This window comes from Felis catus, chromosome B3 (assembly GCF_018350175.1).
Source record: "Felis catus isolate Fca126 chromosome B3, F.catus_Fca126_mat1.0, whole genome shotgun sequence".
Lineage (NCBI taxonomy): Eukaryota > Metazoa > Chordata > Mammalia > Carnivora > Felidae > Felis > Felis catus.
In genome coordinates this window covers 133,528,382-133,555,974 of record NC_058373.1, presented here as the reverse complement: position 1 = coordinate 133,555,974, position 27,593 = coordinate 133,528,382, and the positions used below count along the sequence as shown (strand labels likewise).

Below are 27,593 nucleotides of genomic sequence, written 5' to 3'. Positions count from 1 at the left end.
CAAGAGTCAGATGCTTAAACGACTGAGCCACCCAGGCACTCTGATATCTGTCTTTTTATTTTTATTTATTTTATTTTTTAATGTTTATTTATTTTTGAGAGAGAGAGAGAGAGAGAGCATGAACAGGAGAGGGGCAGAGAGAGAGGGAGACACAGAATCTGAAGCAGGCTTCAGGCTCTGAGCTGTCAGCACAGAGCCTGACGTGGGGCTTGGGCTCGTGAACTGCGAGATCATGACCTGGGCCAAAGTCGGAGGCTCAACCAACTGAGCCACCAAGGCACTCCTATATTTGTCTTTTTAGAAAGTGTCCTCTTGCCCTCCATCACTGCCATTTTGCCACCTCACTCCTCATGTTCCAGCACAAGGCAGTTCATCATTACAAACACCCCTCTTGGCCACTGGTGGGTCTACCATTTACGATCTTGTGACTCACAGTCCCGTCTGGCCATTCATGTTTTGGAGATCTCACAGATAAAATCAACGAGATGACAGAAGCGAGATTTGCTAAATATCTAGAAATGGGAATAAATAAAGCAGAGAGATGCTTGCATAGAATATTAGGAGGAAAAATAATCATAACTGTGATGAAAACATATGCTCATAACCTAAGACATCAGAAAAGCAGAAAAGGAAGAAAGAAAAGCCCTGTGTAGAAATACTCTGAAATAGTATTTGTCTTCAGGCAATGGAATATGGGTGATTATTCTGCGTTTGCTTCATACTTCCCTGTGTTTAAAACTTTTCCTGTATCAGGCGTGTATTGCATGCTTAAAATGGACAGGATAGTTCCTTTCTGGACTCCTAAATAGATGGGCAAAAGGTGAAACCGATTTAATTTAGACACTTTCACTTGCAACTAGAAATTTACAGGGGAAAAAAATCCACACTTTTGCTCCTTGGGCAGTGACAGGAGGCAGTGAAAAGAGAGGTGTAGATGGGAACAAAGTGGAGAGGCATAAACACCCCACTCCTGCCTCGCACTTAAAAGATATGGGACCACAAGCCAGAGAGACAAATCATCAAGGTAAAGAAGTTGTTAAATGGAGACAAACCAGTTCTTAAAATGCCACTTTTCTAGACCAAGAAAGGCAGCCTGACCAGGGGGGATTTAACCATTTGCTTATGTAAAAATTATTGAAAAACAGAAGGTTTATCGTTGATTTCTTTCATTATCAATATAGCTATAAAACATATATACCACTTTTGGGGGGCCTGGGTGGCTTCAGTCGGTTAAGCGTCCGACTCTCGGTGTGGGCTCAGGTCACGATCTCATGGTTTCGTGGGTTTGAGACCTGCGTTGGGCTCTGCGCTGACAGTGGGGAACCTGTTTGGGATCCTCTCTCTTCCTCTCTCTCTGCCCCTCCCTTGCTCCCGTGCTGTCTCTGTCTCTCTCAAGATAAACAAAACAAAACAAAACAAAACAAAACAACCACATTCCACTTCCTGGAAGAGCTTGCATGACAACAAAAGTAGAAAATTCTTTCAGGGCATATTGGGAAGAGGTGCTAGTTTAGAGTAAGCTGCCCAAGGAAATGCATTTAACCTTTTGAAACTCTGGTTAAAATCACCTTTTCCCCCCTCAGGGGGCCTGACTGGCTCAGTCAGTAGAGCATATGACTCTTGATCTTGGGTTGTGAGGTCAAGCCCCACATTGGGAGTAGAGCTCACACTAAAAACAACAAAATCACCTTTTCCCCAAGGCTCTTAGGAAATGCCCTCAGCCTGACCACGCAACCCTCCTTATAGGAGAATAAATCCAAGTGAGCTTCCTTCTAAAGGGTGTTCTAAATGGTAGCATCATTAGCACCTGTTGCTGACATCCTTCTCTAATTTCTGCAAAACCTCTCAAAACCCTGGGGCGCCTGGGTGGCTCAGTCAGTTAAGTGTCCGATTTCAGCTCAGGTCAGGATCTCACGGTCTGTGGGTTTGAGCCCCGCGTCGGGCTCTGTGCTGACAGTTCAGAGCCTGGAGCCTGCTTCGGATTCTGTGTTTTCCTCTCTCTCTCTGCCCCCCCCCCCCCCCATTCACTCTCTGTCTCTCTCCCTCTCAAAACTAAATAAACATTAAGAAGAAGAAGATGAAAGGAGTTTGCTCTTACAGGTTCTAGGTAGACCAGTTTAAAAGTCTCATTCATCACTCCAACGAATCGGAACACCTCCAGACTGTGAGGTTATGACCTTGAGTGTGGAAATGATGTCATGCACTCATTCATTCTGTATTGCTTAGGGCCCGTGGTTGTGAAAGCCAGTCAACTTGAATCCATTTAACTGAAATGGAGAAGGTATTATAAGGATCTTAGGTTGTTTCCCAGAATCCAAGCATAGGAATGAGGCTCCAGGGGCAACTGGAATGAGCTTCCCCAAATCACTGGGACTCTGTTCTCCAACTCAATCTGTTTTCATCTTTCTCCACTAACAGGCAGGTATCCTCTGCCCCCCCCCCCCCCCCCCCCCCCCCCGCCAGCTCCTGGGCTGTTACATCATGCGGTCTAGACACACACAGGCCAGTTTCTTTGCTCAGCTCTAGTTCCCAAATCCCTGGAAAAGAACTTTGCTGGGCCTGGCTTGGGTCAGATCTGGGTTGAGCCCTTACCAACCGAAGCCTTGACTGAGTTGGGTCACATACCTACCGGGAAAACTCAGGTGGGGCCAAGACACCCGGCCTTATTGTACACACAGGACCACTTCCCGGATTCAGGAAAAGGGCTGTGAATTAGGCAAAACAATAGGAGTCTACTACCTATTCTTTTTCCTATAATGTTTTTCTCCAAAAGTAGATGGAAATCACATAGGCATTATTTCACCAACAAACAAGGACTAGGCACCTACCTACTTTGTGTCCAAGTGCCTCCTGGCAGTCTATTTCTTCATATTGTGTCTCCTATGACATTGTTTAAAGACTGTTTTCTATAGTTTTCTATAGCCTCTACTCATTTTTCATTCTTTGTGGCCACACTGGCTGCCTACTCCACTGGGATCCAAAGGAACAGCATCTCTCTTCCAACTCCTGCAACTAAAACAGAGCCCCTTTCTGCAGATCTCTCCTGCACAATTCCCACCGCTCCTCCTTCACGTATCTTCTCCTCCCGCCAGCCTCAGAGAAAAGATTCGTTCTTGTCAGTGTCTGGAGGTGATCAAAATCCATGAGGCAACGCAGGCTAAACGAGAACACACTGGAACGTAAGATAGATCTAGAACACCAACGTGCCCAGCTAGAGGGAGCAATCCCTGCCACAAAGAATAGAAGTACAAGGGGTCGAGTGGTGCACTCTCACCGTTTAGTCCAACTACATATGAAGCCAAATCAGAATTTGAACCCATTTTTGGCTTATTCTAAGAAATCCCTGCTATAGGCACTGGAAATGCCCGAAGTCTGTAGGGCAAAATAAATAATAATAATAATAATAACAACAACAACAACAACAACAACAACAGTTAAAGTGAGCTGTTTCCACGTACTCTGGGGTGGAATTTCCCACGCAGAAAAGACCTTTCAAAAATTTACTTTTACGGGCACTTGGGTGGCTCAGTGAGTTGGGCATCTGACTCTTGATCTCAGCTCAGGTTAAGATCCCAGGGTCGTGGGATCAAGCCCCGCATTGGACTCTGTGCTGACAGCGTGCAGCCTGCTTGGGATTCTCTCTCTCTCTGCCCCTCCCCTGCTCATAAACTCTCTCTTTCTCAAAATAAGTAAAGTAAACTTTTAAAAAATTAGTTTTGTTTAATGATATAGAGTTTGCAACCATCCAGCAAACTGTGGCCATGGGTCAAATTGACCCACTGCTGATTTTTATGGTCCACGGGTTAGGAATACTTTTTACATTTATAAGTGTTGCAAAAAAGAGAAGAATATTTTGTGACCTGTGAAAACTATATGAAATTCAAATTTCAATGTAGTTGACACAGAGACCCTATGTCCTGCTAAGTCTAATATATTTACTCTGCAACTTTTTTCAGAAAAAGCTTGGTGACCCCTGGTTTAAAAGGTGTTTAATTTATTGAAACAATACATTCCAAACCTTAGTGTGGTCTTAAACTTTTAAAAAGCCAGGTGGTGGTTACACTTCCATGAAACAACCACCATCATGATCGAGATACAGAACATTTCCATCACCCCCAAGAGATTCTGCGTGCCTCCCATAGAATATCCCTCCGTGTGCTCCCACAGCCCTATGCAACCACTGATCTGCTACTATATATTCTGTTACTATATATTAATCTGCATTTCCTAGAATTTTGTATAAATAGAACCATATGGTAAGTACTCCTGTGTCTGCCTGTTTTTGCACAGCATACAGATTTTGAGATTCATTCATGTTGTTGTGCCTATCAGTAATTTGTTCCCTGTTACTGTTACGCCTTTTAAAAAAGTAAACTTTTTGATGTTTAGTTTAAAACTTTTGTATTATAGAAAATTTCAACATTTTACCAGAAAAAAGGCCAAAATAATAGTACATGTATACGTTACTACAACAGTTATCAACTCAGGGCTAATCTTGCTTCAACCATACCTCGCCCCTTAACTTCCTCCCATATTGGAAGCCAATTTTTGGCAATGTACCATTTCACCTTTTGGTATGTATATCTAAAAGACACAGACTCTTTTAAAAATCTGTAATCACAGCACCTTTATCATGCCTATACAATTTTAACAATAATTCCTTAATTTTATGAATTACCCAGCCAGTGTTCAAATTTCCAACCAATGGTTTCATAAGTGTCATGATTTTGATTTACACAGTTTGTATGAATCTGAATCCAAATAGGATATGTGCATTACTGTTGCTCAATATGCCTCTCAAGTCTCTTTTAATGTATGTCGCTCTATTTTTTTATTTTAAAGATTTTAAGTAACCTCCACACCCAACCTGGGGCCCAAACCCACAACTCTGAGATTCAGTTACACGTTCCACTGACTGAGCCAGCTAGGCACCCCTCTTTTTTTTTAAAGTTTATTTATTTATTTTGAGAGAGAGAGAGAGAAAACAGGTGGGTGGGGAGGGGCAGAGAGAGGGAGAATCTGAAGCAGGCTCTGCACCCTGTCAGCACAGAGCCTGATGTGGGACTCAGTCTCCCAAAACTGAGATCATGAGCTGAGCCAAAATCAAGAGTTGGATGCTTAACCAACCAAGTCACCCAGGTGCCCCAGCCCCTCTTTTTTTTTTTTTTTTATATTTGTTTATTTAAGTAATTACATCCAACATGGGACTCAAACTTATGACCCTGAGATCAAGAGTCACAGCCTCTTCCAACTAAGTTAGCTAGGTGCCCCTGTATGTCTCTTTTTGACTTGATTTTTTCCCCTTGTATTTTCTTTGTTCTAAGAACCAGATGGTTTGTTTTATACAGTTTCAGGGTTTTGCTGATTTGTCCCCTGGCGTTTTAACATTTTCCTCTTTTTCATTTCCTGAAAATTGGCTATTGACTACAAAGGAATAAATGTTTTTTAAGATAGAGAGAGAGAGAGAGAGAGAGAGAGAGAGAGAGAGAGAGGACTTGAATGGGGGAGGGGCAGAGAGAGACTGAGACAGAATGTGAAGCAGGCTCTAGGCTTTGAGTTGTCAGCACAGAGCCCGATATGGGGCTCAAACTGATGAACCACGAGATCATGACCTGAGCTGAAGTCTGTCACTTAACCAACTGAGCCACCCAGGTGCCCAGGAATAAATGTTTTAATTGAAGAACAATGTTCTTAAATGTTCAAGTTCAGCTTACAAATTTTATTTGATTTATAAGCCTAGTAAATTTTAGCAATACCTTGAAGGGGTCTTGAATAATGTTTGTTTCAATTTATAAAGACAGTTAATCAAACACTGCCCAATGTAATAGAGAACACTTTCCAAGTCCACTGTGGCTCACTGTTTTTGTAACCACAGTTTTGTTAGAACACAGCCGCTCCCATTTGTTTATGTGTTTATTACCTATGGCTGCTTTCCCGATACAACGGCAGAACTGAGTAATTGTGACAGAGACCCTCTGGCTCACAAAGCCCAAAATATTTACTTTCTCGCCCTTTAGGAAAAAGCTTGCTGACCTTTGCTTTGTATTTATATATTTCATATAAATTTATAAATGTAATATATTTCATTTCCTTTTCAGGTACTTCAATTACCTGCCAGGTATTAATTTTTATAAAGCTAAGCAATTACACTTACACATATAGTAAACTTTATATTCTTTGATGTTCTGAAACGCTGCCTAAACTTCATAAAGTTTCAACTTAAAATCAGGAGTTTGTATCAGTTACTCAATTATACACTTTGTTTTTGTTAATTAATTGCTTTTAGTAATCTCTACACCCAATGGGGGGGGGTCAAACTGCAAAGCCAGGCGCCCCTTGATTGTACACTTTAAAGTGTTTTTTTAGGGGTGCCTGGGTGGCTCAGTTGGTTAAGCATCCAACTCCAGATTTCAGCTCAGGTCGTGATCTCAGTTTGTGAGTTTGAGCCCCGCATCGGGCTCCACACTAGCAGTGCAGAGCCTTCTCGGGATCCGTTCTCTCTCCCTCTTCCTGCTCCTGCCCAGCTTCCTCTCTCTCTCTCTCTCTCTTTCTCAGCAAATAAATAACCCCCTCCCCCAATTTTACATTGTTTTTTAATTTTTTTCATTAATTATTTTGAGAGAGAGAGCACGAGCAGGGGAGAGAGACAGAGGAAGAAAGAGAGAAAGAGAGACAGAGAGAGAGAGAGGGAGAATCTTAAGCAGGCTCCAGGCTCAGCATGGACTCTGGGATCATGACCTGTGCCAAAATCAAGAGTCCCAGATGTTCAACCAAGTAATCAACCCAGGCGCCCCTTTAAATTGTTCTTAGAAGGGTGCTCTCTTAAGCCCAATTCTCCTATGCATTTGTAGCACCGAAAATATCTAACATGCCCAGATTCCTTCTGATTACAGAAACATTACTATTAAGGTTTGATTTTCCTAAACCTTCCATATAACTTATTTTTCTGGAGTAGAAAGACATGGAGCACTGGGGAGGACTATCAGCATCCCCGCTCTGCAGTCATCTGCTAAGGAGGCAGATGCTGCTCCAACTAATTGAGATAACTTAGAGCCAGAGGTTTTGGTAGAACCTGAGGTGTTTTTTTACTAAAAAAAATTTTTTTAATGTTTGTTTTTTGAGAGAGAGAGAGAGAGAGAGAGAGAGAGAGAGAGCGCAAGCAGGGGAGGGGCAGAGAGAGAGGGAGACACAGAATCCGAAGCAGGCTCCAGGCTCTGGGCTGTCAGCACAGGGCCCAATGTGGGGCTTGAACTCACAAACTGGGAGATCATGACCTGAGCCGAAGTCGGACGCTTAACCGACTGAGCCACCCAGGCATCCCAAGATGTTTTAAATGGTAAACGGAATTCTGGATATCTCACGTGGCTTTAAGTTGGATTTGCAGTCACAATCACATAATAGCTAACTTTCATCAAGTGCTTTCCATGGGCCAGTCACAATGCCAACTAAGCACCTTATTAAGGCTCTTTTAATCTAACGAACATTTTGCAGATGAGGAAACTGAACCTCAGAGTTTGATTAATTTGACCCACTTAGTGACGGTGCGAGTTCAGGGGTCAACCGGAATCCCAGCTCCTACTACTTTCTGCTCTGAACAATTCCACATCCGGTCTCTGCACTTCCGGGTTCTAACAGAAGCCTTCCAGTATCAATTACGGCGATGTGGCTCCGCCCCACCCCGCCCCGCCCCGCCCCTCCTCGCCCTGCCAGGTCCCCGGGTCAAGCCCCCGGGAGTGCGAGTGGGAAAAACCACACTTCCCAGAGTGCACCGCAACCGCGAAGGCCTCACTACCGGCGTCCGCTCGCCGGCGCCATTTCTGGAGAGGGGGACGGCGGTGCGGCCTGCCGTCATGGCGCTGTTCCCGGCCTTTGCAGGCATTGGTGAGACTTCCGGTAGCGGCAGCGCCAGGAAAGGTAAGGAAACAAAAGGGGTGAAGAAGTCACCCGGCGAGATTACAAAGGAGTTTCTCGGTCTTAGGTCTCGGTCCTTGCCTTGGATTTGTTTATCCCTTTGTATCCCAGAGTTCTCAGCGGCGCTGCAAAGCCTTCTGGGAAGGGCTCCTGGCCTCGTCCTGGCTTCTGGGTTTGAGTTGCGGTGTAATGGATGAAGAAAAAGAGACCGAGGAGAGGCCCTGGAGCTGGGACTTGCATGTTGTCATGCTTTTGGACCTCATTCTTGCGCTGAGCCTCAGTTGCTTCATGTATAAAACGTAGATAATAGTACCCTACATTTCAAGGAGATTCCTGATGTAGATGCTGGGTGTTCTTACCACATCTTTCTTCCTTTCCCGTGTTACTGATTTCTGAAATGCTTATTGGGTTCATTTCTGAAATGCTTATTGGGTTCATTTCTGAAATGCTTATTGGGTTCATAGCTTTTGTCAGACTCAGAGCTAGGGATTAGGACCCAAAGCCTAATCAAAAAAAGCAAGTTCTTTCCGCAAGGGCGCAGGTGCTGGGAGTCAGAACTATTTATTGAGGGTCTCCTGGGTGCCAGGTGATGGTATTACATATTCGTTCTAAGCCTTAAGCATTCCCAGGAAATCTGCATTATTAACAAGTGAGGCACAGTGAATTGTAATGTAGAGTATTTAATCCTAAATCGTACACCCACGTGGCAGAGTCCAATTGTGTCTGGCACCTCTTTTTATATCCTTTCTAGTTCACACGCTTCTTTTTTGGTAATGCTTCTCATAATTGTGAGTCATTTCTTATATAGTTAGTGTAGTTTTTGGCTAGCCTTCGCTAGACCCTAACCTCCATGTGGTCAGGGACAGTGTCTATACATGATAGCATACTTAGCCCCTAGCACAGGTCCAAAACGTGGTAGGGTATTCAATAAATGTTTGCTGAATATACAGACCAATAATAGGTATTTCACAAAGTAACAGAAAAGGTAAGATGTTATAGGTGGCACAGGTGAGCTATTGCAACATGGGAATTTCTAAGAAGTCTTTATATAGGAGCTAACTTTTGCGAGGGGTCTTCAAGAGGGTAGGATTTGAACAAATGGAGATAGTGGAAGGGCATTCCAGGGCCTTCAAAGACACGCAGGAAGGAAATCATGGGACCTATGCAGAAAACTGCAAACAGCCCAGTTTGGAAATACAGAGGCATGAAGAGGAGGCTTGGGAAAGGTGATTGAGACTGATGGTGAGGAAGGGTGGTGACTTCAGTAACTGCCAAGGGGTTATCCTTTACTGGGGGAAGGTGAAATAGAAGGTTTAAAGGGGAGTGTCACTCTTGTCATTTCTCTTAAGATATTTATCGAATGTCTTCTGGGGGTCTTCAGCATCAGGATAATGTTTGTAAAAGAGCTTTTTATGAAAAAAAAAATCTAAGCATCACTTAATGAAATTAAGTGTAATTCTTTAATGTCGTCTAATTTCTAGTCTGTTCAGATTTCCCGACTTGTCTTGCAAATGGTCTTTTAACGTTGGTTCAAGTCAGGATCCAAAAAAGATACAACAGTGTATTTTGTAGATATATCTCTTAAGTCTCTTTTTAATATAAAACAGTTTCTCCTTCCCCTCCATTTTTCCCTTGTGATTTATTTGTTGAGGACACTGAGTCATCTGTCCTGTGGACATTTCCCACCAAATCCTCCTGGTGTCCTTTAGCATGCTTCTCTATCCCAGTATTTCCTGTGAGCTGGCAATTAGATCCAGAGAGTTAATTAGATTCAGGTATAATTTTTTTAACTGAAAATACTTCGTTGGGGTATTTGCTATTGACCGAGGTGACAATTATTCTATAAACTTCCTGTCAACACTATTGGGATACCCTGAAATACAGTTCAAGCAGGAACGACAATGCTTGATGTGTTCTGTTTGCCAATTTTCAGAAAATGAGTTGGGGTCCTTACAATTTTTAGAGGTGACCAATTAGGTGTTTCTTTTTTTCCCTGCTTTCGTTACGAACTATTGAATTTTTAACACTTATATTTCAATCCATTGCAGATATTTTTTCTATTGCTCACGTTGTCCCATCCGTGGCTAATGGGAGTCTAATTAAGTTGGTGTGTGTTTTTTTGACATGACCCAGGTGTCTTTAATTGCTTTCTTGCTTTCTGGTCTAAAGGATGCCCAGGGCTCATCACTTATATGTTCCATTATGGCCTGGAACTGGCTGTTTCTCTACAAGCCATTGTTTCTTTTAGTGGAAAATGGTTCGGGGAGGTTGAAACCACAAATTGGTGTTCGGAGTGCTAGTTGCACTGGGTTGCCATTATTTCTAGACATTTTGAGTGGTCAAAACCAGGAAGAGAAAAATACATCATGAATTCACATTGATATTTCCGGGCCAAATTGAAGATCGTGAGATTTTTACTTAATTTCTTTTTATTATGTAATATGTAATTTGTATATAAGTTTGTAATTTAATATTTATATTTCTTCTTACACTGAAAATCTTAGTTCCTAATGCCATCAATACAATTATGTATATGTTAAAAATAACAGTAGTATTGTGACTAATACTAAATAGTTTGGGGCGCCTGGATGACTCAGTAGGTTAAGTGTCCACCTCTTGATTTTGGCTCAGGTCATGATCTCTGGTTCGTGGGTTCGAGCCCCATGTCAGCTCCGTGCTGATGGTGCAGAGCCTGCTTGGGTTTCTCCTTCTCTCTCTCTCTCTCTCTCTCTCTCTCTCTCACCCCTTCCTCATGCATGCTGTCATGCTCTCTCTCTCCCTCTTTCAAGATAAATAAGCTTAAAAAATAGTTTAGTATTTCTTTGTGATTCTTTTTGTCCTTAGGACCTATCCTGCAGCAGATGTGTGGTCAAATTACTGTGTTTTAAGATCACTTGAAGTAATTCTCTGTGGTGTTATCAACAGTTTTTTATACAGTTAGGTATATTTTTAATTTTTAGGGATTGCTTTTTTCTTCTTTTTGAATCGATCCTGTTTTATAGTGTTGTGAAACATTTACATGGTTCTGAGGTTGAAAGTGTAAACCAGGTATATCCAGAGAAATAAAGGCTTCCATCTTTGTTCCTCCAGCCTGTTACTTTCCTTACTCTGCAAGTTAGAATTTTAATTAGTCAATGATATCCTTCCATTTTTTTTCTCCCTTAATATGAGTGACTGTATTCCCTTCTCTTTCTTCAATGCCTGCTGGTCTGCATTTTAGCTTGAATCCCAGAGATCACCGTACAGCATAGTATGAGATCTTCCTCATTTCTTTTGACTGATGCACAGAACATCATCGTGTGATGTCACATGGTTTATTCAAACAACCCTCTATTAAGGACATTTACACTGTTTCTGGTCTTCTTTTGTACATAGAAGCACTGGACTTCCTTTTATATTTGGATTTCAGTTGACACACAATGTTACCTTAGTTTCAGATGTACAACATGGTGATTCAACAACTCCATACCTTACGCTATGCTCGCTGCAAGTGTAGCCACCATCTGTCACAGTGCAACACTATTACAATCCCATTGACTACATTCTCTATGCTGTGCCTTTTCTTGCTGTGATTTATTCATCCCATAACTGTAAGCCTGTATCTCCCACTCCCCTTCACCCATTTTGCCCATCCTCCCATCCCCCTTTGGCAACATCAGATCTTTGTATTTAGAAGTTTGATTCTGCTTTTTGTTTGTTTTCTTTTTCTTTTTTTTTTAATTTTTAAAAATGTTTTGTTTAGAGAGAGTGCAAGCAGGGGAGGGGCAGAGAGAGAGAGAGGCAGACAGAGGATCCAAAGCAAGCTCCGTGCTGACAGTAGCGAGCCCGATGTGGGGCTCGAACTCACAAATGGTGAGATCACGACCGGAGCCAAAGTCTGACGCTCCACTGACTGAGCCACCCAGGAGCCCCTGCTTTTTGTTTGTTTATTCATTTGTCTTGTAGATTCTACACAGAAGTGAAATCGTGTGGTATTTTTGTTTCTCTGACTTCACTTAGCATGATAGCCCTTTCGGTCCATTTATGTTGTCCCAAATGGCAAGATCTCATCCTTCTTTATGGCCATCCTTTTTTAAGCCTCAGAACCAGGATCTGAGCTCAGGCAGTCTAGCTTCAAAACCTGTGCTCTTTTTTTCTTAATTTATTCTTTTATTTTTGAGAGAGAAAGTGGAAGTGGGGCAGGGGCAGAGAGATGGGGGGACAGAGGATCCGAAGCGGGCTCTGCACTGACAGCAGCGAGCCCGATGCGGGGCTCAAACTCATGAACCGTGAGATCATGGCTTGAGCCACCCAGGCACCCCCAAAACACGTGCTCTTAAATACTCCTCTTGGCTGCTGATCTTTAGAATCCTGGCTCTGACTTTGTCACTCTTGTTCGGAGCTGTCTACTGTCTGTCTGTGGCTGTTAGGAGAAGCCCAAACTCTGACACCTTTTGAAGGCCCCTAACCTCTCCAGCTTCCTTTTGCCCCCAGTTGCTCTCCCTCCCAGGGGTCCAGACATAATAGCTTGCTGTTTCCCAGAGCCCTGTGTTTGCACTTTCAGGCCTTTGTAGCAGCCATTTTCTCTGCCCAGACTCTCCCTAGCAGATTACCCTCATCCTTCAGGTCTCGACGGAGATGTTCTCCCAGGCAGCCTTCTCTGACCCATACCTGGTTGGGACCATGTGCTCTCCTTGTACCCTGTGTATTTTCTTTATCTTGACATTTGTCACGTTGTGTGTGACTGCCAGTGTGTCAGTACCCTGAGAGTCAGGTTGGGTTTGTCTTGTTTGCTTTGTGTTCCTAGCTCCTAGAAATAAAAAATAAAAATAAAATAAAATATGCCGAATGAAAGGAAAGAGAGACTTAGAGATTAAGTATTTTGTTAAGAGTTGCCCAACCAGTAAACGGTAAGGCCAGTATTTGAACACAGGTCCTTCTGACTCAAAAACTTGTGCTCTGAGTCACACTGTGATATTAGAGTGTTGGGGGTTGGGTTGTGTAAACATTACTTTTGGGATCCCTGGGTTCTCTTCAAATTGTAGGTTAGCTCTGTAGAAGGGCTGACTTTGGTTAGGTTCTCTGTAATCACCTTAAACTCAGTGCTTAGCCATGTTTGCTGGAGCTTTCTGAACAAATGTTTCCTCCCTCAGTTTCCTTGTCAGAAAATAAAGGTTTCGATCAAAATGAAGAGCTTGACTCAGTCTTACTAAAGGGACCATCCCCTTCCCTAATATATATGTTCGTTTGTTATACTCAGCCTTAGAAATGCCTTTTTGAATGATTCCTGGAGGGGTGGTGCTCACCTGAGTTCACTTAAAGCAGTGAATCAGTGCTATTTTATTACAATAGAATGGGAAGGGGGTGACCTTGGATATTTCATCCAGTTGTGATTCAAAAAATGTTAAAAAATTTTTAAATCTGTTTGTGGTGATTTCTTCATCCCTGTATCCAGTGGAATTGAATTAAAGCATTTTCACTAGTGATGGAGAGATAGCATTATATAATAAACTTGTGATAAAAAGAATGTCAACTTAGTGATGATTCATTATATAATTTTCTGTAAAATTACACATGCTGTGGTTCTTCTTCTTTTTTTTTTTATTTGTTTATCTGGAGGGAGAGAGTGCGTGCATTTGATTAGGGTAGAGTCACACAGAGGGAGAGAGAGAGAATCCCAAGCAGGCTCTGTGATGTCGGTGCAGAGCCGAACACGGGGCTCAAACTCACAAACTGTGAGAACATGACCTGAGCTGAAATCAGGAGTCAGATGCTTTACCGACTGAGCCAGCCAGGCTCTAAAGCTCCTAAAGTGTTTTTTTGCCTGATGCTTCCATGCTTCCTTTCTTAGGAGTGTGTGTGTGTGTGTGTGTGTGTGTGTGTGTGTGTGTGTGTGTGTGTGTGTGTATAGCAGAGTGCTCATTTCCAGGCAGGTTCAACCTATGCTTATTTACCAGCCTGCAGGGACAAAAGGTTTGTCAGCCAGTCAGCTTCTCCATTTAAACCCAAGCATGTTGTATCCTGCTCAACCTGTCCGTAATATGTTACATCCTGCATGGTGTTGATGTAATTATCTGAATATATAATATTTGTTGATATAATTATCTAAATACATATTTGACTTCTGTCAAAGGAACTTGTAAATTGTGAGGATGTAAGTAAATATAGAAAAAGACTGCATTCTGATTAATAAAGCATTGTTTAATCTCAGATAACTTTCTCCAGGATTCCATATAACCAAAATTTAATTTCACAATGCACATGTGTTATGTGAACAGTAAGGTTATGATTAAGTATAAATACCATATGAGCAGAGAGACCTGGCCTCCCTTAGTCACACTCTACCCCGAAAGCCTAGGACTGTGCCTGGCCACATAGTGGGTATTCAGTACTTTATTCTTTAATGATTCAATCTCCATTTGCAGTGAAGACTGGAAGAATTAAAATGGTTGTACTTTATACCTAGATAATGGCATGCTTTTGACAATCTCAAATTGCTTCAGTTCAGTATATTAGGTGCTGGGGATACAAAGATAGGAAGATATGGCTCAGATCCTCACTCATTTTGTTTTTTTCAACAAATATTTATTGATCCTAGTTGCTTTGTGCCAAGGCCCTGTGCTAGGGGTTGGGAATACAGGAGTGAGTAGTCATGACCTCTGCCCTCATGTTGCACTTAGCTTGGAAAGGAAGGAATAGGAGGAGGGTGGGAGCTGAAAACTTGGATGTAAGAGTTGTAAACCAATTTCCTTATTTGGCAAAATATTTTTGTCTTTTTCTTTTTTTCATTCTCTGTACTATCACAGGAATCATTACTAATCCAGTCTGTAAAGATTTTCTTTAGACAGCCTTTTTTTTTTTTCTTTTAATGTTTGTTTATTTTGGGTGGGGGGGGGCGGGAAGAGCAGAGAGAGAGAGGGGGACTAGAAGATTCAAAATGGGCTCAGTGCTGACAGCAGAGAGCGCGTTGCAGGGCTCCAACTTCGAACTGTGAGATCATGACCCGAGCTGGAGTCAGGTGCTTAACCAACTGAGCCACCCAGGCGCCCCTGGTCCCTGTAAGGATTTGAGCTGTGGACCTTAGAATGAAGTGGGAAGACAGCCCCGCAGGTAATGAGATCATAGAATGAAAATCGCCACGGTAGCCCCGTGTACCAGTTGCAGGGAGACTTCAGGAAAGCCAGCTCCTTCGTTGAGGAAGTGAAGAGTTGCACCACGGTGTATGGTGGAGAGAACTGGGCAGAGTGCAGATCGAGGCTTGGGTGTGTGCCCTTGGCCAGAGGACTGGACTTCTTCGGACCTCCCATGTTCTGTAAATGAGGGAGTGGTGCCCGGGCTGTGCTCTGGAGAGCCTTCTCAGACCTGCCCCCTCCCTCTGAACCCCAGGAAGCATCCCTGCTTTTGCTGTTCTGCAGGTTGGGCCTCTCGGGAAGATTTTGTTTGAGCGGCATTTTCTTTAGCTAAAAAAAAGTTTTAAAATCCCTCAACTGATTATCTCCAAAATTCCTGCATGCCTAACATCCAGTGATGATTACTTCTAATATTCCATGCATGTTCACTGCTAATGTGCTACCAGGACCAAAAAAAAAAAAAAAAAGCAGTAGCAGTAACTTGTCAGGTAGAAATACCATTTGCTCTAACAAAAGGTCATTTGATTGAGATGAAGGTCACAGAGAAGGTCAGTTATGATTTGGGTTAGAACCCCAAGCGTTTTAGTTCTGTAAACATTACTTTTTTCCCCACAGTGGTCTCATTTGGCAAAGCCTTGATTGTTTCCTTAAAAACCCTTTTTCTTATTTTTGGAGGACTTCTGAAGGACTTTGGAGAGTTACACACTTTATGTTGTTTTGACCTCTGTGTTTCTTTACATTTCCTCCACGCTGTCCTCACTGTCTCAAATATTTATGTAAAATATGTAATATGTATATGTATGTAAAATATATGTTGAGAGCACCTCTCTTTGCATATTGCTTGTTCCGTCTTTTCCTTTGTTCATGACACAATGCGGTTGTTTTGGCAATAATCATGATCTCAGTGAGCTACAGAAACTTTTCACATAACCTCTTGCCAGGGATCAGATCCAGACCGCAGAAGGAAAAGGAAACAGTAGGAAAGAGACTGCACGAACAGCTGTGTAGCCCTCAGTGGGTATGACCTTACAAATTACCTAATTCCTTTGAGCTTTAGTTTCCTTCTGTACAATATAGATTGTAATACCTCCCAAAGAAGATTGTTTTGATGCTTAAAAGGTATAACGAGAATGTAAAGTGCTTTACCTGGTGTTTAGCCTACAGTAGGCACTTAAAGAGTTACAATCCTTCTCTTTCCCTTTTGTTTTAATGTCCCTTTCCTCCTTAGGAATTTTCCTCCCTCCCTCCCTGTCTCCCCTCTTTTCCACAAATATTTATTAAACGCCTCCTGATGTTATGCGAGGCATTGCTCATGGTCCCATGGATACAGCAGTTGAGTAAAACAAAGTACCTGTCATCACGGGGCACACATTCTGTTCCTTCCTCCTAAGATGCAGTAACCATCAGGGACTAGAACAAAGAATATGTAAAGCACTCTTCCAACCCAATACTAAAAAGACAACCCAATTAAAAAATGGGCAAAGTATTTGACTATTTCTGTTCAAATATTAGCCAATAAACACATGAAAAGATGCTTAACATCATTAGTCACCAGAGAAATGGAAACCAGCAGCACAATGAGAAAAGACACCACACCTACTAGGACGACTGTAATCTAAAACACAGACGGTTTAACAAGTTGCCAAGGATTTGTAGAAATCAGAATCCTTCTACATTGTTAATGGGAACGTAAACTGGTGCAGCCAATTTGGAAACCAGTCTGGCATTTCCTTAAAATGCTAAGCATGAGTTACCACATGACCCGGCAATTCTGGCTGTGTAGCCAAGAGAAATGAAAACATATGTCCATATAAAAACTTGTACATGAATGTTTATAGCTGCATTGTTCATAATAACCAAAAAAGGGAGACAACCCAAGCGTCCATTAGCTGATCAGTGGACAAAATGTGATCTACCCATAAAATGGAATATTATTTGGCGATAAAAAGGAATGGGTAGTAATACATGCTACAGTATGGATGAACCTTGAAAACATTATGCAAGGTAGAAGCCAGTTACAAAAGACTGTATGCTGTATGATCTCATATTAAATGTCCTGGGGGCACCTGGGTGACTCAGTCGGTTAAGCATCTGACTCTTAATTTCAGCTTGGGTCGTGATCTCGTAGTCGTGAGATCGAGCCCCGTGTTGGACTCTGTGCTGAGTATGGAGTCTGCTTAAGATTCTCTCCCTCCCTCTCCCCCTCTGTTTGTCTCAAATTAAAAAAAAAAAAAAAATCATATTGTCCCAAATAGGCAAATTTGTAGAGACAGATTAGTGGTTGCCTGGGGGTGGGAGAGCCAGAGATGAGTGATGGTGACTGCCAATAGGTCTGGGGTTTCTTTTTGGGGTGATGAAAATGTTCTAAAATTATGGTGATAATTGAACAATTATATATATATATGTATATATATATATATATATACACACACATATGCACACATATACACACATATATGTGTATATACATGTATATATATATGTGTGTGTGTGTATATACATATATACATAATACATATCTATACCTATGTACACACATATGCATATACATATATACACACACACAAGCATATATATATAAAATCTAAAACAGATATTTTTTACTTGAAATATATATATTTTTAAGTAAACCCTATGCCCAACACGGAGCTGGAATTCATGACCCTGGGATTAAGAGTTGCACACTCCAGGGGCACCTGGGCGGCTCAGTCAGTTAAGTGTCTGACTTCCGCTCAGGTCATGATCTCGCGGTTTGTGAGTTTGAGCCCCGCGTTGGACTCTGTGCTGACAGCTCAGAGCCTGGAGCCTGCTTCGGATTCTGTGTCTCCCCCTTTCTTTGTCCCTCCCATGCTCATGCTCTGTCTCCCTCTGTCTCTCAATAATAAATAAATGTTAAAAAATTTTTTTTTAAAGAGAGTTGCACACTCCACCGACTCAGCCAGCCGCGTGCCCTGCCCAGTTCTAAATATAGTAAAACCTTGGTTTGCAAGTATGATTTGTTCTGGAAACATGGTTGTAATCCAAAGCACTTGTGTAGCAAAGTGAGTCTCTTTATGAGAAATCATGGAAACTCAGATGATTCCACAACCCCCAAATATTCACATAAATGATACAGTACCATAATATAATACAAAATAATAAAGAAAACATATAAAGAAAAATAAATTAACCTGTACTTACCTTTGAAAACCCTCGTGGCTGGTGTGAGGGAGGCGAGAGAGGAGGATTATTGTATAGGACGACATTCACTATCACTAATGGAATCACTGCTGTCTGTTGGCTCAGTGGAATCTTTTTCTGCATGGGGCCATTGTATACGCTCACACGGAAGTTGACTACAGTATTAATGAACTCTTGTCATATACTGTATTTAATGTAACTGGCACTAAGGCAGCAGAGGAAAGCGTCTATATCTACAAGGAGCCTGACCTAGAATGAAGCTAAGCATTCCTAAGCTTACTCTTGAATGGAAAAGCAGAGGACTGTCTGTAGGTGCTTTGAAGTGACAAAAAATACACTAGTGTCCGTTGCGGGCACCTTCCAACGTTCTGAAAAATCACTGATTTCTTCCAGACACCACGGCCTGAGACCGAGCATGGGAGGTCACCCACAATCCCTCAGTGAGAGAGAGAGAGAGAGGTACCATTGGCTCAGTTGTGATCATGTGACATTCTGAGTCACGTACTACTTGTATTGCAAGACACCGTTTGTTTATCAGGTTAAAATTTGCTAGAAATGTTTGCTTGTAGGAAACAACCAACAAAACTAAAAGGCAACCAACGGAATGGGAAAAGATATTTGCAAATGACATATCGGACAATGGGCTAGTATCCAAAATCTATAAAGCGCTCACCAAACTCCACACCCGAGAAACAGATAATCCAATGAAGAAATGGGCAGAAACCATGAACAGACACTTCTCTAAAGAAGACATCCGGATGGCTAACAGGCACATGAAAAGATGCTCAACGTCGCTCCTCATCAGGGAAATACAAATCAAAACCACACTCAGATATCACCTCATGCCAGTCAGAGTGGCCAAAATGAACAAATCAGGAGACTATAGATGCTGACGAGGATGTGGAGAAACGGGAACCCTCTTGCACTGTTGGTGGGAATGCAAATTGGTGCAGCCACTCTGGAAAACGGTGTGGAGGTTCCTCAGAAAATTAAAAATAGACCTACCCTATGACCCAACAGTAGCACTGCTAGGAATTTACCCAAGGGATACAGGAGTACTGATGCAGGGGGAACTTGTACCCCAATGTTTATAGCAGCACTCTCAACAATAGCCAAATTGTGGAAAGAGCCTAAATGTCCATCAACTGATGAATGGATAAAGAAATTGTGGTTTATATACACAATGGAGTACTATGTAGCAATGAGAAAGAATGAAATACGGCCCTTTGTAGCAACGTGGATGGAACTGGAGAGTGTGATGCTAAGTGAAATAAGCCATACAGAGAAAGACAGATACCATATGGTTTCACTCTTATGTGGATCCTGAGAAACTTAACAGAAACCCATGGGGGAGGGGAAGGAAAAAAAAAAGAGGTTAGAGTGGGAGAGAGCCAAAGCATAAGAGACTCTTAAAAACAGAACAAACTGAGGGCTGATGGGGGGTGGGAGGGAGGGGAGGGTGGGTGATGGGTATTGAGGAGGGCACCTTTTGGGATGAGCACTGGGTGTTGTATGGAAACCAATTTGACAATAAATTTCAAAAAAAAAATGTTTGCTTGTCTTGCGTAACACTCACAGAACAAGTAACTTGCAATCCAATATTTTACTGTGTACTAAAAACCATTGAATTGTACATTTAAAAAGAATGTTTATTTTGAGAGAGAGAATGTGAGCTGGGGGAGGGGCAGAGAGACAGAACCCCAAGCAGGCTCCCCACTGTCAGCGCAGAGCCCGACACAGGGCTTGGATCCACGAACCATGAGATCATGACCTGAGCCGAAATCAAGAATCAGACGCTTAACTGACTGAGCCACCCAGGCGCCCCTTGCATTGTACATTTTAAATGGGTGACCCTTATGGTATATAGATGATATCCCAGTATGACTGTTAGGAAGTGCATCTCCTCACTTAGCCGTCTCACGGGTTCTTTCTCCTGAGCGCATGAACATGCTCTGGCCTTGTCCTAGAACAAAACAGGACAAAATACAAACCTCCCCCAGGAGCTCCCTTGCTGCCACCACCCCAGGGTTTGTTTTTTTTTTTCCTTCACAGCTAAGGCTCCTAAAAGGTTAGAAAATTAGTAATTAAGAAATAGTTCATTCCAGAGGACTTCAAAATTAATGGAGGAAAAATTTTGGGCATTTAATCTCACCACCCCCAGAGATAATCATTATTAACGTTTTATTTAATTTTAGCATTGGAAAAGTTGACAGCTTGTGTTTTTGTTTTCAAAGAGGAGTACTGTTTTTTTGTTTTGTTTTTGTTTTTTAAATGTTTATTTTTGAGAGAGGGACAGAGAGAGTGTGAGCAGGGAAGGGGCAGAGAGAGTGGGGGACACAGAATCCAAAGCAGGCTTCAGGCTCCCAGCTGTCAGCACAGAGCCCGATGCGGGGCTCGAACCCACGAGCAGTGAGATCATGACCTGAGCCGAAGCCAGACGCTTAACCGACTGAGCCACCCAGGTACCCCAAAGAGGAGTACTGTTTTAAGGAAAGGTTTATAAGTTAACTTACTAAGAGCAGAATATATTTATTTTTATTTGTATTAAAAACATTTTTTTTAATGTTTATTTTTGAGAGAAAGAAAGAGACAGAGTATGAGCCGAGGAGGGGCCAAGAGAGAGGGAGACACAGAATCTGAAGCAGGCTCCAGGCTCTGAGCTGTCAGCACAGAGCCGAAGTGGGGCTCGAACTTGCAAACTGTGGATCATGACCTGAGCCAGAGTCGGACGCTTAACCGACTGAGCCACCCAGGTGGCCCCAAAACAGAATGTTTTTTAAAGAAAAATATCTTAATCTCCTGTAACAGTATCAAGCATGGCAGGCTTTTGTGCATGCTTTGATTTTTAAACTTTTTGGAATTGTCTGAATCAAATGCGAGGTCATTAAAACCCAGTGCTTTGGAAGCGTTCCTGCTCATTGAAGTGTGGATGGAATCCATAAAGCCTTGTTGCTTTTTAAGCCACGCTTGTTATGTGGCTTTTGCTTAAGCCACAGCCTGCTATCACAAGAGGATTTCAGTCTTAAATATTTTAGAGTGTGTTAGAGCCCCATGCCCCGGGAAATAAAAATTTCACGGATTCCCTTCGGCTTCTGAGGACTGTTCACGACGTGTGGCTGACACTGGCTGTGAATTAGGACGTCAGCTGGTGAGATGGATTGCCTGCTCTAGAAATCGCATCGAGCTCACTTCATTGATCTTTTTTCTTTCGCCTGTGCAGAATTAGACTGGCTGAGCAACCCAAGCTTTTGTGCTGGAGCCATAACCTCTCTGAGCCAACAAACTGAAGGGGCCACAGCCCTGGTTTCTGAAGGGTCACCTCTGACAAGGTAGGTTTTTGTGAAAGATGGATTTTCAGTTTTTGTCAGTGTGTAGTCTGTAGCTTAGTTTGAATAATGCTTCTCCGTAAACCCTGTGATAAAAGAGCGAATTAGAACTCTTTTCACTTCAAGCAGTGAGGTGATCTTTGACTGTTTTTCCTTACCTCATTCCTAAATTCTTTCTGTTTTTCCCCCTGCGTTAGTGGCAAGTACGTGACACAGTTACTGCCCATAACTAAGCCCCAAGGGAAACGGCATCGTTGTGATTCTTTGAGTAACTTGACTAACCTCATTAGTAACCTTTAGAATATTGTCACTCAGATATCTCTTCAGTTGCATTTTTAGCAGTTTTGGAAAAACAAGATGCTGGTGTGGTAGCATGTAGGATAAAATCTCCTGGAAACTTTGGGGAAAGCAGAATGGCACATATCTGGACTAAGCTTTGAAAGAAGTTGTTGGGGTGCCTGGGTGGCTCAGTCGGTTAAGCATCCGACTTCAGTTGAGGTAATGATCTTACAGTTTGTGGGTTCGAGCCCCGCGTCGGACTCTGCTGACAGCTCAGAGCCTGGAGCCTGCTTTGGATTCTCTCTCTCTCTCTCTCTCTCTCTCTCTCTCTCTGCCCCTCCCCCGTTTGCTCGTGCTCTCTCTCTCTCTCTCTCTCTCTCTCTCCCCCCCCCCCAAAAATAAACATTAAAAAAAGTTTTAAATTTAAAATTTTTTTTTTCAACGTTTATTTATTTTTGGGACAGAGAGAGACAGAGCATGAACGGGGGAGGGGCAGAGAGAGAGGGAGACACAGAATCGGAAACAGGCTCCAGGCTCTGAGCCATCAGCCCAGAGCCTGACGCGGGGCTCGAACTCACAGACCGCGAGATCGCGACCTGGCTGAAGTCGGACGCTTAACCGACTGCGCCACCCAGGCGCCCCAAAAATTTTAAATTTAAAAAAAAGAAAGAAATTGTTGTAGATCATTGAATTGAGAAATGAGTTCTCTTGCAAATACGGACTAGATGGTCTCATTAATTAAGATGATGAACCCTGGGAAGCCAGGACTCTAAAAGTACAGGAAGCCTTTGGAAATTGAGAATAGTTGATGCGTGAGGCAGTTGTTTGTAGGTGTTTCAGTAATGCAGAAGAGCTCCTTGGAGCTTTTAAACGCAAGGACCAGAATGAAATCTTTTTTTTGGCATTAAGTGATGAAGTTTTGGGGTGATGGTGGGGTGGTCTGGAGCTGACAGCCAAGAACGAACTCTTGAAGACATCTTTGGTGCATAAAGCTGATTTTATTAAAGCATGGGGACAGGACCCATGGGCAGGAAGAGCTGCACAGGGGTCCTGATGGGTAGCTCATTTTATACCCTCAGGTTGGGAGGAGGTCAGGGATAGAGTAAGTCTCTAAGGAATTTTGGAAGCAAGGTTTCCAGGACCTTGAGGGGCTGGCTGTTGCTAGGGAAATGCCGCTTACTACCGCTTAATAAAACCTCAGTCATGAGACCCTTCAGATGTATGGGGGGTGGGGCACAAGCTTGGAGCAGGATTGCCAGCATATATCTTGGGGCAGGTGGGATGAGGGAAGTCGACTTACAGGATCCTCGAGGTTGGGATAATGTTAAGCCAAGGTTGTCTTTTGCCCCCAGCAAAGCATCATCCTGGAGGCAGCTGAGCTCCTAGAGGGAGGTCACCCTGCCAGTTTCAAGGACTTGTCAGTGGGTTGTAGGCAGTAAGGGAATTTCAGTTTTAATTTGCCTTAGTGTCCCACATCACCATGGCAAGTACTTAAACACTTTCTCTGTTCTTGGGTAGCCAGGCGTGTCCCAGGCACATCACACATATCCCACGTGGGGGGGCGGGGTGCCAGCCCATAATTTGCCCTCAGCTTGCCCCACCCTCCCTCATCATTAAGGACATATTGCCTTAATATGTAGGACTGAAAATAAACCTTTTATAATGTTATTTAAAAAAATACTATATTTGATAAAATGACTGGTAGATTACTTTCCTTCAAAAATGTATAGATGTGGGGCACCTGGGTGGCTCCATCAGTTGAGCGTCCAGCTTCGGCTCAGGTCATGATCTTGCGGTTCATGAGTTTGAGCCCCACATCTAGGTTTAGAAACTGTTGAAATTAGGATTTCTTCACCTACTGTTGTTTTAGGTCCAACTCTTAAGTCCTTGAGGGGAGTTGTGACCCAGGAAGGCACTGCAGAGTTCCCTTTTACATATTTGCTTATTTACATAGTCTTCTTTCTAATTCTCTTTTGAAAATTACTCTGATGTTGATTTTCCCCAACAGGAGCCCTCTGAAATCAGAGCCTTCGGATGAAAGTGACACTAACAAAAAGCCCAAACAAACAAGCAGAAAAAAGAAGAAAGAGAAAAAGAAGAAAAGGAAGCATCACCACAAGAAAGCCAGGAGAAAACATGGGCGGTCCAGTAGCAGTGGGTCTGAGCCAGATAGTGATTCTGAGAAGGATAAAGCTTCCAGAAGCATTAGAGACAGTAAAAAGGAATCCGAGAAACCAAAGTAGGTTTTCTGTTCGTAAATACCTATGACTTCAAAGTTTGAATTTTTCCCCTCAGTTGTTGCCACAAATTAGACGTTTGAATGCCTGGTTAGCCACTTAGTCAACTGGAGTCCAAAAGACTCCAAAGAGAGCTCTACCATTAGGTTAGCATTTAGAAGAAAAGTTTCATTACAAAAAATTAGAGTCATGATTTTATTTGAGAAAAGTTATTGAGACACAGTAATGGTTGTGTCAAAATCTGATTCAGACAAAAAGTCTTTGGGGTTTTTGAAAGATGGCGGATGGGCCACGCACAGCCTGGGAATATGGGCCACTTTCCTGCGTCGTGTAGGGTCCCATCTGGGAGGGGCTGTTGGCCCCCACACTTCCGATCGCTCGCATCACCCCCATGTGTGTGCGCGCGCGCGCGCGCACACACACACACACACACACACACACACACTCTCTCTCTCTCTCTCTCTCTCTCTCTCTCTCTCTCTCTCTCTTTGGTTGAGGTTAATGTAGCACTTCATCGCTGCCTTTGTCCTTTTCTCCACATTTATTTAGAACCCCTGTTGAAAGTGTGGGCCAGCTCGTGACCACAGTGTCTCCTTTCCTGGGGGCTTTACTCCTCCCCACATTTTGCTCCACTGTCTGCCGTGAGCGTGTTGCTCACATTGTCCCACAGCGCGGCGGCTGCACAGGTGCTCACAGCTCCTCTCTGCCTCGTCTCCTGGCCTCCCACACAGGGAGGCACTTTTCCCTGTGGGGCCTGTGACAGGTGGCGTGTGGTGAAACTACCTGAGTGATTTCTCACTTCACTTTTTTCTTTCCTTTGTTCATATGGGCTAGAAGAGAGAAAATTTAAGACATACTTAAAAAAAAAAATGCAGTGCTCTTAAGAAGTTTTGACTCTTAGGGATGATTTGCTTTCATCGTATGCTTAGAAGTCTCACTGATGGTCAGTGAGAGCTCTGTGTTGGAGTAAGTCTGGACTCTGGCCCATAGAGTTGCCATCAGACAGGCAGACGCTGCCGTCTTCCTGGGTCCTTCTGCCATCAGACCGTGGAGAACGTTGCAGGCCTCCGTGGCTCAGAAGACACAGATTGATTTAGCTCTCTCTCTGTGTCTCAGGTGCTATACCTGTAACCCACGTTTGCTCTAGGAGGGGAGAACAAGGGAATCCAGCAAAAGGGCTCTGAATTTGACTGAATTTCTGTGGGCAGGAATCACTCCCGTCTTGCTTGCCATTGTGTTCTCTCAGCGCTTGGCACAGGGCCTGGTACGTAGTAAGCGCTCAATACAGTTTTGTTACGTGAATGAGTGAATTACTGCTATTTTTGCTTTCAGTATGTCTTCAAAGAAAAATACATTAATCATCGTTTCTTCTGAAAACTCACCGTTAGCTACCTGTCCTTTTTTTTCCTACCGTCGAGGAAAGTGAATTTTAAAGGATTTCTTGAACCCACACAGGAACTACCGTTCGAACTTGAAAGGTAGTTATTTTCAGCCTGTGCTTAATCACATCGGAGGTGATCTTTACAGCCTCTTGATACTTCTGTGATCCAAATGGCATTTTTAAGTTCACTGATACTTTGCAGAATATCCCCATTAAGATCAAAATCGATTGTTGCTCTCTTATTTTCTCGATCTGAACTTCTGTAGCCTCTCCCTGGAAAGATGGCCTGGAGGAATTGTTTCCATAGAGACAAGGACTAAGATACTGATGCGTTGTGAGAGTACTTCCAGGATGTGGGGAAAGTAGGTTCTCAGGGGTATAGTATACCCCACGGGACTCTATTTCAGGGTGATCAAGGGGCCACTACCCCCAAGGCGACCGCTTCGCCTGGACCTTTGTTTCCTAGGGCGACCTCTTCATCTTCAGGTGAGGCAGACCCTTCCCTGCTCACAGCCCAGACCTCATCCTCCTTCTTGACCTCAGTACCTGGTAGGGGACGGATCAGACCTTGCCTCCTCCCCGGGAGTGGTCTGCAGCCGCCCCCCCACCCCCACCCCCACCCCCGCCCCCGCCACAGGCTTTCCATTTCTTTCTGGAATGCATCCACCTCATTCCTTCCCTTTGCTGCCCCTTCCGGTGTTTGTCAACAGAAAACCCTCCGGGTGTTCCAGAGGGGACTATGTTAAAAATCGCTGTGTGTTGTGACCAGAGATGCTGTCATTCAGCAAATACTGATTGAAACCTACTCTGTGTCCCCGAAATGCCATTCCTTTGTATTCCCAGCCAAGAATGATTTAGAAGCCTTTAGAGTCGTTATTTCTCTCTGGGCAGAGCCAGACAGCAAAGAGAGCAAAGGTAATGCTGTTGCGACTCTGCCCTGGCAGCCTCTTGTGTGTCAGCAGCATTATGAGTTGATCTTCAGAGCAGGGAGGATGTTAGATGCCAGAAAGACTTGCCCTCACTCTCATTTGACTCCTGGGAAGTGATTCCATGCGCATCTTGGCAGGAAGTCTGCCCACTCTCTAGTTGGTTCTGGGGGTGCCGAAGGGTCTCGTCTCACAGTGGACTCTCTCTGCCCTTTTGCAAGGGGGGTCAGCACACAAGGCCGAGGCACCGTCCACAGAGCCCAGCTGTCCAAACAAGACTCAGCCCGAGCCTCAGTGATGTCTGAGGCTGACCCATTCAGAGCTGCAGCTTTGCTGTTGTTGCCAAGATTCGGCTGGAGTAACTGGAGCCGCTTTTGGATGAGTTAGGCTAAGCAAGGGCAGCCCACTTGTTTACCACATATGCTCGAAATTCTAGTTACAGTCATTTAATGGAATACTTGAACAGCTATATCAGGTTAATTTCTGAGGTAGGCTGACTTCTTGGTAAGATGCCACTTAGCGTTGACAGTTTTTGCTTTATATTTTAAAGTTTTTTCCATCTTTGTGATACATGCACCTTTCAGTTTATGCATTTAAGCACTTTGATGTGGCGTTTGAAATGTTTACCTTCCGTACTTCCGAAAAGGTGGGCCGTGTAACTAGATGTCCCTTTTGTGCTTCCCCTTCCTCTGCCCCACAGCCGAGAAGGGAACGCCGTCGCTGATACTGGGCACCGCTGCGTCTGGCTTGAGGACGTTCAGGCTCTCACAGGGGAAACCTTCAGAACAGATAAGAAACCGGATCCTGCAAACTGGGAGTATAAGTCTCTCTACCGAGGAGATATAGCAAGGTATCCGTCATGGTGTCTTTCCTGATTTTCACTGGTGGGAAGTAACTTGTCTCCCCCCGCCCCCCTTGAGCCCTCTCTGCATCGTCTCTGTCTGCTCCCATCCCTTCTAGATTCCGGGGGGTGGCCCCCATTGCCGAGGTATTGACATATGTGTCTTATCTCTCACATTCTGAAATGAAAGCTTAAACCTTGAGGTCAGGATCCGGGTCTCCTTTGTAATAGGTTTTTAGTAAATATTTGTTGAACGAGTTACTCTAAAAATACCTTGAAGTAAGTAATTGTGACAAACTATCCAGAAACCATTTGATCTGATCTGTATGCCATTTTTTTTTTTTAAATGTTTGTTTTTGAGAGAACGAGAGACAGAGGGTGAGCAGGGGAGGGGCAGAGAGAG

General features: G+C 43.4%; 1 protein-coding gene across 4 annotated transcripts in view; it reads left to right on the top strand.

Moving 5' to 3' along the window:
* Positions 1-7,713: 7,713 nt before the first annotated feature.
* NRDE2 (NRDE-2, necessary for RNA interference, domain containing) overlaps positions 7,714-27,593 on the top strand; it is a 56,115-nt gene continuing 36,235 nt past the window's right edge. For 2 of the 4 annotated variants that reach the window (XM_045060367.1, XR_006599917.1), the window contains exons 1-4: positions 7,715-7,914; positions 21,421-21,529; positions 23,814-24,044; positions 27,050-27,199. In XM_045060367.1, the coding sequence (XP_044916302.1) occupies positions 7,851-7,914; positions 21,421-21,529; positions 23,814-24,044; positions 27,050-27,199 (554 nt within the window). In that variant the 5' untranslated portion in view covers positions 7,715-7,850. Of the gene's footprint in view, positions 7,915-21,420; positions 21,530-23,813; positions 24,045-27,049; positions 27,200-27,593 lie in introns of those variants that run through there. The other 2 variants (XM_019833480.3, XM_045060369.1) reach the window with 2 other exon arrangements.